Source organism: Numida meleagris, chromosome 7 (assembly GCF_002078875.1).
Source record: "Numida meleagris isolate 19003 breed g44 Domestic line chromosome 7, NumMel1.0, whole genome shotgun sequence".
In the NCBI taxonomy this organism is placed as follows: Eukaryota; Metazoa; Chordata; class Aves; order Galliformes; family Numididae; genus Numida; species Numida meleagris.
This window is the reverse complement of record NC_034415.1, coordinates 20,367,414-20,379,607: the sequence shown is the minus strand read 5'-3', so window position 1 is coordinate 20,379,607 and position 12,194 is coordinate 20,367,414. Positions and strand designations below refer to the sequence as shown.

The 12,194-nt window shown below is 48.8% G+C and overlaps 1 protein-coding gene across 3 annotated transcripts in view; it reads right to left on the bottom strand.

Moving 5' to 3' along the window:
- Positions 1–8,531, bottom strand: part of DMAP1 (DNA methyltransferase 1 associated protein 1) — a 29,589-nt gene extending 21,058 nt beyond the window's left edge. Inside the window, exons 1-4 of one of the 3 annotated variants that reach the window (XM_021404029.1) lie at positions 8,438–8,531; positions 7,744–7,891; positions 4,940–5,031; positions 3,943–4,138 (exon numbers count right to left, since the gene is read on the bottom strand). In XM_021404029.1, coding sequence (XP_021259704.1) covers positions 3,943–4,138; positions 4,940–5,031; positions 7,744–7,845 — 390 coding nt within the window. In that variant the 5' untranslated portion in view covers positions 7,846–7,891; positions 8,438–8,531. Of the gene's footprint in view, positions 1–3,942; positions 4,139–4,939; positions 5,032–7,743; positions 7,953–8,255; positions 8,276–8,437 lie in introns of those variants that run through there. The other 2 variants (XM_021404030.1, XM_021404031.1) reach the window with 2 other exon arrangements.

The window sequence follows — 12,194 nt, the reverse complement described above, 5'->3', positions numbered from 1 at the left end:
ACAGTTGATTCTACTTGAGCTGGGACATGCTTACTGCTTGGGAGGAACAGGATAGACAAAGAGAGGGCTCCTATTCCTCAGCATACTTCCTGCTTTGATACACAACTCACTTCTTTCACAGCACAATCCACACCAAATATGAAGATCTGAAAGACCAGGTGCAGTACAACTGCAACCTGCAAGCTTGGCAAACTACTCTGCCTCCCCTTCCTCATCTACCCTTTTCCCCAGCAGAGCTACAAACAGGAGTCGATCCCAGGTGCCTAAATGGCCAAACCCACACCACATTCCCCTGCTTAGAATTGCTCTGCAAAGGCTCTAACCAGAGCACAAGCGTTACAAAGTGTTCCCTTACATTACTAAAGGAACAATAAAAATACTTAAAGTAAGTCATTTCCTCCCTTACCACTTCTGCAGTGGAACCTTGCTCTGCCTGATGAGGTCTTGCCTCCACAAGAAAACATCACATGCATGTAAGCAGCACACACACTTCAAAACCTCCATGCCCTCCTGAGTCCTACAGCAGAAAACTCATCCCCATGAACTCCATACAGCCTCTTTCAATCTCCTGCCTTTCTTCCAGCACTTAGGCACAGAAGAATAAAGGTGAAGAATATCTCTTGGAGATACACTGCACGCACCTCAGCCTTCAAGCACTACTTCCATCAAAAGAAAAACCATCCTACTAGACACCATAGGATGCCCTATATACTTCTTCATAAATATATATATTTTTTTACAGTAGTATGCACACGTGAAAAGAGCATGGCCCTGTGCAGAGGATGGCAAGGAAGGTGGCAGATCCTTGGTCATAGAAGAGAATGAGACAAACAAAGAGCAGTCCCCAAACACCTCCTCAGCCTGTCTCTCAGTAGCTCACAGGCTTCCTCAGCTATGGACAGCCTACAGAGTGGGGAGTCCTTCAAAGAGATAACTTATGGGAGTTACTTTGGTTCCTTGTATAAGTCACTTAAGTTTTAGCACCTCATAGCCATGCAACTCAGTATTTGAATTTGCAATGAAACAACTCAAAGAGTGAATCAGCAAAAATGGGAAGAGACTCCTGAGTACGAGGAACACAATTAAGCACCGCAGTGATGGGAGCAAGTCTCCTGTAAGAAGATGAGCTCTCATGAGATGGGAAGCCTGAGACATGGGATGACCATCAGTTCAAATGCAATGCAGCCATGAAAATGCAAACCAGAGTCCCCAAGAGGATTTCCAGCAGAAACTGAAAGGGCTTCAGATGCATAACAACATCTCATCTGGAATACCAACTACAGCTTTACTGACCAACACTCAGAAAAGATTAACTGAAATGGGAACAAGTAAAGAGAAGAGCAACGAGGATGAGTAATGGGGTGGGGAGCTTGTCCTCTCCCCGCAGACTGGATGAGAAAGAAGCCTAGTAAAGGAAGCCTGAAAGAGATCTGACTGCAGGCTTCAAGCATGCTGGATGGAATGCAAAGAATACTCACAGGAAGGAAAAAAAAAAAACAACCAACTAATACAAAGAAACTGGCTCGCAAAAAAAAAAAAAAGCCCATTTAACATGGAGAATTTAACATGGAAATGAGAAACAGAGCAGACAGTGACTGGAACAGCTTCCCAAGCAAGCACAAGGGCAGGAAACTCCAACGAATGGAACCTGATCAGTTTATGAAAGGGACTGAATGGTGCAGGGCCTGAAACAGACAAGACAAGGATTCAATGGCCCAGAAAACCCCTCTCAGTCCTACATTTCACACTACAAACTCATACAATGATGGGCTTTAAATTAGCTGAAAGTGCTCAGGAAAGATCCTGGAGCCATGAGACAGTTCTGTGAAAACACCAGCACAATGCTAAGCAGCAGTGAAAAGACAAACTGAAGAGTAAAAATGATTAGAGAAAGAGAAACACAGCCAAAGCGCAAACCCACAAACAGCAACACGCACTCACAGCCCACCCATCTTCAAAGAAAGGATATGTGAGAACAGAGGGCAGAGGAATGTCAAAGCATGGAAAACACTGTACACAGGACAGTTCACTGTCTTGTAACACAAGAGCTCAAAGGCATCAAATGAAACACACAGATAGCAGTTTTGAACAACACGAAAGCACCTCTTTGCACTACACAAAATTAACCTGCAGAACTCACTGCCGTAGAATATTCACAAAGCAGATTTCTGCCCTGAAGGCGCTCACTATTAAAAACAAATTTGAAGTTAAGCCCCAAGCAAAACACCAGCAGAAGCTAGCAGAAATGCTCTGATTTGCCCCCTTCTCATACTCTTTCTCCAAGCCTCTATGAGCAGTAGCCAGAAAGAGAATGTTGGCCAAGGCAAGCCTTCGCTCTGACACCAGTGAAACTGCTTTTATGCTCTTATTTCACAGCAGATCTGAGTGGGAAACTGGGAGCACAGAGAATAGGCAAAGCAACTGAGCAGTGGCACAGGAGTGGAGTTAAGAGTTTGAGTGACCAGCAGGACAGTCTACAAAGGAAAGGGGGCTCATTAACAGAAGTGAGAGACAAAGGCAAGGTATCATGTATGCAAGAAGGATCCAGGAGAAGAGTATGGAAAAACAAAATTGCTATGACGTAGCAAATATCCGCAGACCTCCACACGGGTGCCTTCTATGCTCCCCCACCACAGATCCACAGCAAGGATAACAACTTGCCCTGAATATTATATAGTTGTGTGTGTGCACGCAGATGGCAGAGGTCTGTACCACTAATCTAAAGGCTGCAGCCTTGCTGAAGACAGTTCTGCCTGTTCACAGTACGTGATAAAGTTAAGGAAACGAGAATCATATAATTACAACACCCAAGCATGGCCCCCTCTGATAAACTTGGTTGAACTCAGTCGAAAACTGTTACAGAGGTAGAGTCTTAGAGATAATTGTATTCCCAAAGTTTCACGCAGACAGCTAGGTAGGTGCCTCGACTAAGTGAGTCCTGTTTCATACTTCCACCCTAGACATCAGAGAAGAGATACCACAGGAGGCTCTTACCAGTGTCCCAACAAAAGAGAAAGCATCAGTCAGAGTCTGAGCCTTCTAACATACAAGGTCAACCAACCACTTAACTCTGCAGGAAGCCAGACTTTGTTAGTGCTGATGCTCTACGGGTTGCAAACTTAAAATGTTGTATACAGTTACATACAAGCAGAGCTTTTGTGGAATCATGTGATCGCATGCTTTTTTTTTTCCCCTTCCTCCTTGAGGTTTGCATCATAAAGAGGGTTAAATTGCATTATAGAAACATACTAAGTCTGCTCCATCCTAACTTTTGAGGTCCTGACTTTGAAATATAAATCTTGATGTAGCTTCCTTTCTGTACGCACATGAAAGCACTAACCACTCAAAGCCGATACATCTGGGACAAAAGACAGCAGGAGATTATAACAACACATTGTGATAATTTCATATAAGATGCAAAGAACAGGGTACTGCACCACACTGATACTACAGGAGCAATTTCAGAGGAATGTGATGTAATTCAGTATCTGCGCTGGAATTTGGCCAAAAGGCTGCAAGCCAGCATTTTGGCCAAGAAGCTACAAGTGAATTTTTTCATACTGGGCAAGATAACAAGACTTATGACTTCAATGCCTCACTCAGAATAGAGCCTCTTTTACTACCCACAGCTTGTAATCAGGGAGAGGACATTGGTTAAGAAGCTAATTAGATGGTACTGTGCCTCTTTACCAAATTGGTGACTGCACCCCTGGCAAGCTCTGACCACATACTGAGCCCACTTAGCTTCCAGGATCTGGAGACTTCATAGTTTGAGGTTACAAGGCTACAGGTCATGCTGCAATTTAAAATGCAATTGCCAGATCTATTTCAGCCTTCGCACACTGAAAGAACCAGCTTCCTGTCTGGATACTCAAAAGGCTGATCAAAGGATAGCTCCCAGCTGCTATTTATATGCTTTTGTTTGAAAGTGCCCCCACTTACTTTATTGAACCTGGCAAATGGGTAGTCCTTTCCCTCCTCTGCTGCTCTCCTCCAGTGGTAGAACATTGCTCCATCTTTTCTCGCTGGGTTGGTGAAGGGCATCCACTTCCAAGGCCGGACTTTCTTGGACCCTAGCTTTGCTTTGACTGTTCGATAGCCCTGAGTTGTATCGCTTGGCAGCAGTGGAGGTGCATCCCTGTGGTGGAGACAAGTACCAGATGAAGAGAAGGAGGGAGAAGGCTGGGACAGACCCAGAGTTCAGACTCAGGATACGATTTCCCACCACAGCGTCCAGGGTTGGAAAACCTGAATTTAAACCTTATTCCAAGATTTGTGCTTCCCAGACTGCAATGCTAATACGCTCAGCTCTTCCATGACACTCCAGTGCTGGTCATACAACAGCACCTAACTCTAAATTTCTCTAAGCCAACTCTAGATTAGCGCTGATGTAAGCTTAAAGCACAGCTCAAAACCTCTAAGGCAAAAAGGATGAGGAGATGATTACATACTGTCAAATAAATAATTTTCATTGCGTAAGTTGAAAGCTGCATGCATCAGAGGACAGAATGCACTGCATGGCTAAGCGTGAACACAATCACCTGGAAAGCAAACTATGCAAGAACCCTTTGGGGCAAGGACCCAACCCAGAGCAAGCCAAATACAGGATGCAGCAGAACTTTCTTTGCAAAAGTAAAAGCAGGCGCTATTCCCAGCCACAAACAGAAGAGAACTAGATAAACAGAGATAATAATACTGCATTGACTGCACTGGCCTAATCGCACATGGACCTAACTCATGTCATATGCAAAACAAACCCCTCAAATCTAGAAGAGAGGCAAGGCACTGTTCACGAACGTCCAAGAGAGGGGCATGCAAGTGAGCCAAGCACAACGGGCGATGACTCTGGAAAGCAAGACTGTGGATACATGCAGATACTGCCATGCCACCAAAAGCTCAGGCTACTCTACAACCTGTACAGACGAACTTAAGCTCTTACTTTTTGTCAGAGTAGAGGAGTGCATAAACTTCTCTGTGCATTCCTTCTGGCCTCTTAAACGTCAGTGTCTCTGAAGATTTCTTGGATTTTTTCTGCAACAAAATATTTGAATTTTAGTTTCAGACATGGCAATCCCCAAAGGAACACACAGAACTACATAAGCTGACGCTCTGTTACGTTCTTCGTTTCTATCTGTTTTCAGACACCTTGAGTTTCCCCAGAAAAGTGCCAGTTCCTGTGGAAGACATCGACAGACAAAGCACGCCTGCTTTCAGTGACAGCGCTCACCACTACTCAGACACCTGTGTTTCTGAAAACAAGCACTTCAGTTGCAAGTTGAAATCTGGCTGCAATTTTCATGGGCTGGTACGCCAAGCCTTTCTTCACTAGCTAAGTACTGTCTCCACATTAAGGTATTAACACGTTTAATTAACTGACTCCTCTAACTTTTAAAGGTAGTAAAAAATGTCTTCCCACCCTCTTCTAGCTCCTGTCACTTTGATCTGCTGAACTTACAGCAGCTCCATGTCAAAACTAACAGAAGAATCACTTACACAAGTAAACCCTCATTCCTGTCTCAAGTGTCCCATTTACACAGCAAAGCTTTTGTTTAGTTTTTGTTTTTTTTTCCCCCACATACTATCTTCATATTGAGAATTCAGGACAGACCACTCAATCTAGCCCTTAAAAATCTTGTCAGAGCTGCTGGTTTCTAAGACATAATTCACCTTACATCACCTATACAATTTTATAAAGTAGTAACATTAACTATTGCATTATCAAGGTGCACTTTGAGTGGACCAAATTTACTGAGTAGTTCAGAGCATTTTGTCTTTCTAACTACTTGCCACATCGCTACTTTCAATATACTCGTTAACCGTATCACTACCTCTGTTAAATAACAATATTTTGTAACAGTAAAACACCATAACATAAATTGTATTGAATAGACAGTCACTTCTATCAAGAAAATTCAAAATCCCATTAAAAAAAAAAAAAAGCTATTATCTTGGACTACAACTCTTTTCCATACAGCTTCATAACACACATTCATTATATTAGCACCTTTTCACTCCTAATCAAGTACCTTTCTCCAAGCTTGTCAATCACTTTGCATAGGAGCAATATAAGGCCAACCAAGGCAGTTACCCATGGGTCACTATATGACCAGCCTGAATACTGGCTTCTGAAATTCCCCCAGCATTTCCAGATTTATTAAAAGTTAATGTCAGCAAGCCAGAGATCACCTCAGCCAGCTCTTTTCAGATCTGAGAGCAAATTAACTGGTCCTGTTGATTTAAATGTTTGGGTTTTCTTTATGCCTAGTAATTTTTTTAAACTATTCTCAGTCACTAATGGACTGGAAAGTACTTCATCGTTCTCCTGTGATTTAAAGACATCAATCTGATTCTTTTCTAGTTGAGAACAGAACTATTTCCTGAGCAAGTGCTGCACCGTTATTACTGATGTTTATCTCTCTCTGTGATAACAGCTTATGCCTTTGGTAGGATTTCATTTCTGTACTTTGTAGAAATTCCAAATGCTTCGCTCACAGCTGCACACGGCCTCCATCACTCCTTCCAAAACCTCCCACTTTCCTTCCCTTTCCTCACTCTTTCCACCAGACAGCCAAATTTGACAAGAACCCTATTTTGTTTTCCACTTCAAAAGGGACAGATATTTACAGTACTCGTTCAGCTCTCAGTTAGCCAAAGGACAAATACATCTCAAAGAACTCACAACTCTGAGCACTCAGCAGCACAATGTCACAGGCTGAATCCAGCCAGTGAGCTGCTTCCTGGACACACTTTACCAGAACAGCTGATAATTGGCGATTGTAACACTTCAACCTTCTAATTAGTGAGAGTAATCAGTTTGCCATTACCCCAATTACAAACTACGTGCTCTATTCCCAGCAAGGCAGTCACGAAAGCACTACAGTTCTCTTTAGAGCCAAACATTCCAGTGGAAGCAAGCAAAGACAGTAAGGAAGTACTCTGGGAGATGGGGGTGTTTTTCGTTTTGTTGGGGTTGTTGTTTTCAACCAATACACAGGCTTTACTTCAAATGAGACCACATCCTCTACAGACAGAACCCTGGGGATTTCATCTCCCCCGCACCATCTCCAAGCACCTCCACATCCCATTATTAGCTGTTAACTGACCTTTCCAAAAACTTGCAAAGCATGGAACAGCAAGATCTTGCCTGAATTTAAAACACAGGAGGCAAGAGCACCCAGTAGCATATTACCACAGAGAATGCAGCATACTTCCTTAACTATTTCCTAACTTGCCCACATTCCCACAGGCAACATTTCCCAGTTGTCCCAAAGCCCAGGCACACAGCTTGCCCATATGGGGACTGCTTGTTCGGTTTGAGGATATTTATCATTTAAACATGCCAGACAACGTCTTTGTCTTCCAAAGCAGAGCTGCTTTGTATTACTTACGTATGCTGGGGGGCTAGACAGTAAACACGTTTTTCTCTTACCCCCATAAGACGGGAATTTTGGAGACAGCCGAAAACATCCTGGGTCCAGGCCCAGCTCACAAGAACACTATCTGCACAGCTACAGCTCAAATATTGCCCCAAATGCTATAGCACAGTTAACTAAGACCCACAGGAATCCAGGAGCAGAGCCCTACAGGCATGTCTAGGTACACCACAGGAACCTGAAAACAAACACACTATGACAGGAACATGCTTTATTCCATTTTTCCTCAAAATATCCACCCCAGACACCACACACCAGATCCATCAGAGCCCAGAAAACAAGCAGCAACCATGTGGATGCAGCGGTTCACCTTATCTGAGTTGATGATATCCTTCTTGTTGATGGTGCCCGTGTTCTCGGACTCCACACCCCCCAGCTCCAGGATGTCCCGCACATCCGCACCCGTCGCCATCTCGCCACCTGCCTGCTGGCTTTGCCCACCACCGTCCTGTCCAGCTCTGGGGAGGGGGAAAGCAAAGAGCTGGTGTCAGTGTGCAGCTCCTGGGGGTGGCAAATCCACTGAAAAACACACACGTGCATACGTGTATTGAACTGCATGGATGCACTTACACATACATAGATACATATACATGAAAACATATACGTACACACATTTAAACACATGCACACACATATACACACAAATCTATACATACACACAGACCTGAATGCACACATACACATCTACACACAAACACAGAACATATATATACACTCATAGAGATACATGCACGTGCAAACATACACATATACACACATACAGACCCAAGTGCACACACACACACGCCTATACACACATATCCACACACACGCTACACTCACCCATACCCCCCCGCAGCCGTCTCCCCGCCCCTTAGGCCCAACACCGGGCCCTCGCACCCCACCACCCCCGAGCCCCACGAACGCCGTCCCCACGCCGGCTGAGAGCACAGCGGGCTGCCGAGGCCGCGGAGATCCGCAGAGGACCCGCCTAGCCCCGCTTCTCGGCCCCCTCCAGCCCTCACCCGCTCCAGCTCCGCCGCCACCGGGACGGTGCGAGCAGCACACGGGCCCGGGCAGAGCCACTTCCGGTCCCGCCAAGCCGCGAGCGGAAGTGCCCGGAGCCTTTTGGGAACGCACCGCGGGGTTGTTGGGAGGGGGAGGAGGCGGAGTGAATTGGTTTTGTGATCGTGAGTTCGAGCCCCATTCCCGCCAGGTGGCGTTCCCGGGCCGGATCTGCGGGTGGAGGGCTCAGGGAGCTGTGCGCCGGGATGCGCGGCCGCTCGAGGCGCACCTTTCGTGTGGAACACCCAGGAACGGGTGCCCAAAGACAAGTCATCTCTTCCCGGGTTCTTAGCAGGGCCGGGGGCTGCCTGGGCACACCTTTCCTCCAGCCGCGCTGCCAAGTTCGTGCTGCCAGGGTCAGTCCCACGTGGTGCCGCCAGTGTGTCCCGTTGGCTTTGTCCTGGGTTGTCATACAGCTTTCAGTTCCCAGTCCTTTCTTAATCATTTCTAGCATCCTGAGGGGCGCGGTTAGCGGGCACAGTGGGAGTGGGTTGGAGATTGGACTGAATGATCTTAGTGGTCTTTTCCATCCTTAATAATTCTATGATTCTTCCTCATCCACTGGCCGTGTTTGGCCCGGAGGTGGTTTCCACTAATCCCCTATTAGAGACATAAACAAGGTTTCCCCAGCACCTCGTGCAGAGGGAGGCTGGCCCTGCCTCCCCCTTGCTTTCCCTGAAGAACCTGGCAGTGCAGCCTCAGGGAGCTCCTCACCTTGAAGAGCTTTTTGCCACCGGAGAAGGAGCACCTCTCTTTTAGCACCTCGCTCGCGGGTCGTCCGCACTTTGTTCTTGAAGCTGTACAACAGTACTTCTAGAAAACACAACAAATGCTGATATAAAACCCAGAAACAGATGGCCATTTGGTGTCCTTGAGCCATGATTTTATCACCTGCTTTTCTGAGCAGGGGTTTTCTGTGGTTTCTGGGGAGCAGTTCTGCATCCTGGAGCTTTCACAGCTAGCAAAAGGGCACAGCTGGAGATGTCGGTCACCTGAGCATGCCTGGTTCCAGAACAGGATGCTCTGCCAATGGATGGCCACAAGGCATGGCCACGGTGGCCCCATGCCATAGGTGTGCGTGTCCCCAACCTGGGGCTTGAGGTGTGTGTGTCCCCCAGGCTGGCTCCTGCGGAGGAGGACAAGTGCAAACACTGCGGCCATGGGGCGGGAGGAGGTTATCTGGGGCCCAGCAGTGGAAAAACTCTCGGTGTGTGACTAAGACACGATAGCGCCAGGTGTGGGTCCAGGCACGGTCAGCGAGCTGGGGAATTATCGCTTCCCCATGGATTCAGGTGCCTGAAGCCAAATGTTTCCTAAGGGTGCGGTGACAGCCACAGCCCCGCTATCATGGCGCCTGGCCCACCCTATGGCCAGGCAGCGGGGACGTGGGGGCCAGTTGCTGGATTTCCCCTGGTGCTCGGGACGGGACACAGCCCAGCACCCTACAGTGAGAGTCAGACACCAGTCCTGGGAACATCCCTCAGTGGGATAACCATGTTCACATTGTCAGGGAGGTGAGATCCAGCACCACCTTGCTGCCCCCAAAACCCCAAACCCAGTGCACCTGAGTGGCATCCCACCCCCAGTATCCACATCCTATCCCCATCTCCTGCCATCCCCAAACCCACCATTCTCACCATGAAGGAGCCCCCAGCTCCAGCCCTGTCCCCCCCGGGGCCCCAGTCCTGCTGGCAGGTGCCTGCATAGAGCCAGCCCCGCTGCAGCCGTGACTCACCTCACTGCTGGGACCTGTTGTTCCATGCCTTACTGCTTCCCTCCCTGCTGCCTCAGCTGCACCCCAAGGCAGTGGGTCTGCACTACGAGACCTGGAGGGGTCCCACCTGCTCTGCTGGAGCATTTTAGGTTCCTGTATGCCCTACCAGGCCACAGCAAAACACTTTCTAGCTGCCCTTTGGCAAGGGTTGTGCTCTTCCCTAGTGTTCATCTGGCACAGTGTTTCCCAGTGCTCCTGAGGGTGTTTTCTTGGGGCCCTCATGGCTTTGCAGGGCAAGTTTACTGGGGGAGGGACTGGGCGCCCTTCTCCAGCGGTCAGCACACCTTGGCCCAGGCCATGGGGAGAGGCTGACTCTTATTAACATCAAATTAGGGGCAATTGCCATTTTCACTGCAGATACTTCTGGCCCCGGTGAGGCTCCTGGCCATGCCCGGGGCAGCTCTGCCTGGGATGGAACCCCCTGCCCTCAGCCCAGTGGCAAGCAGCACACACAAAGCTAGGCCCTGCTCCCGCCCTGATGATGAAAGGTGAAGAAGAACTGGTTTGTGCTCTGATCTCACAGCCTAGCCTCAAAACAGCCGCGGACCGTCACCGCGGCTCCCAAGATGCTCGGGGAGAGGACAGCAGAGCCAGCCTTTCCAGTGGGACAGGATGGTTGGAGAAATTCATCGTTCCCCTGGAAATAAAAATAATAATCATAATAAAAACACAAAGCCAGAGATTACTTATACGCACACAAACACGCAGGCACGCACTCTCTCCCCATCTGGCTTTGCCAGCCTGACTCATCGCTAATTCAAACAGCCCACACCTTTCCCTCTCCCTCCATGTGACATTTCGAACGAGCAAAGGGGAAGAGGCAGCAGTCCCAGAACCTTGCTGGGGCCATCCTGCTGGCATCAGATCCCTGCCTTTGGGTACGAGGTCCTAGAATTGAAGCGCCCCAGGAGCCCATCACAGCTCCCCTACGTCCCAGTGCGGTCACCCCATGCACACACCCCTCCGAAACTGGGGCAAGCCAAGTGCGGAGGCAGCTGCAGAAAGGACAAGCAACAACTCAGTGGGTTGGTAACACCTGCTGATGGAGTCCCATGCGCACAGGCAGGATGCAAAGTCCCAAGCTAGCTGCCACCCTTCTGCACAGGGCAGACCCAAGGGCTGCATGCTGGGTGCAGGCCCCAGGACAGCCATTCCCAGCTCTGCTATTGCCAACTGTCCTCCAGCTGAGCTCACCGCAGCAGGAAATGGGAAGAAGCAAGTTCAGCCCAGCCTAGTCCCGCTCACAGCAGAACTCCGTCCGATTTCCACCTGCAGGACAAGAGCCCTAGGAGAAGCCACCACCATGGGCAGGGCGATGCTGGGGGCCAGGCACTGTGTGCTCCCAGAACAGCATCAGGCCTGGACAAGCCCCAGCTGTTGGAGGGCTGTATGCATCACGGGTAATCAGCCGTGGGAGGAAGGGATGGAGCCAGACCTGCTCGCTGAGCTCGGGACCTGCCAGCATGCTGCTGCTGAGTCACCCCATTAATGCAGGGAAACCTCAGCACCTCTGAACCCAACAGCACACGGGGACAGGTGGCCACACGCAGCTCCTGGGGTGAGCACACAGCCAGCGCCACGCTCCTGCTGCAGGGGACAGCGGGATGGAGCACTCAGGGAAGGCAATAGAGCCAGTGAGGCTGCCGGGAGGGTTTCTGCTGCCATTCCCCTCAGCTGTGACTCACCGCAGGACCGGTCATGCCATCCCTGTGCCGCAATTGCCCCATCTGCAGATTAGGGAAACTGAGGCACGGGGAAGTGGGGTGACTCAAGAGCTGTTGCACAGGAGATGCCGCTCGGATGCCGAGGGTTGGGCGTTCCCCCATCGATCCTCCGCAGCTAACTTAAGCAGAAATGAACATCGATGTAAATATTTACTGACAAGCAGCCCGGCCTCACCCACTCCTCTCAGAAGACAGCTTTAAAGTAAACTCTCCTGGCTC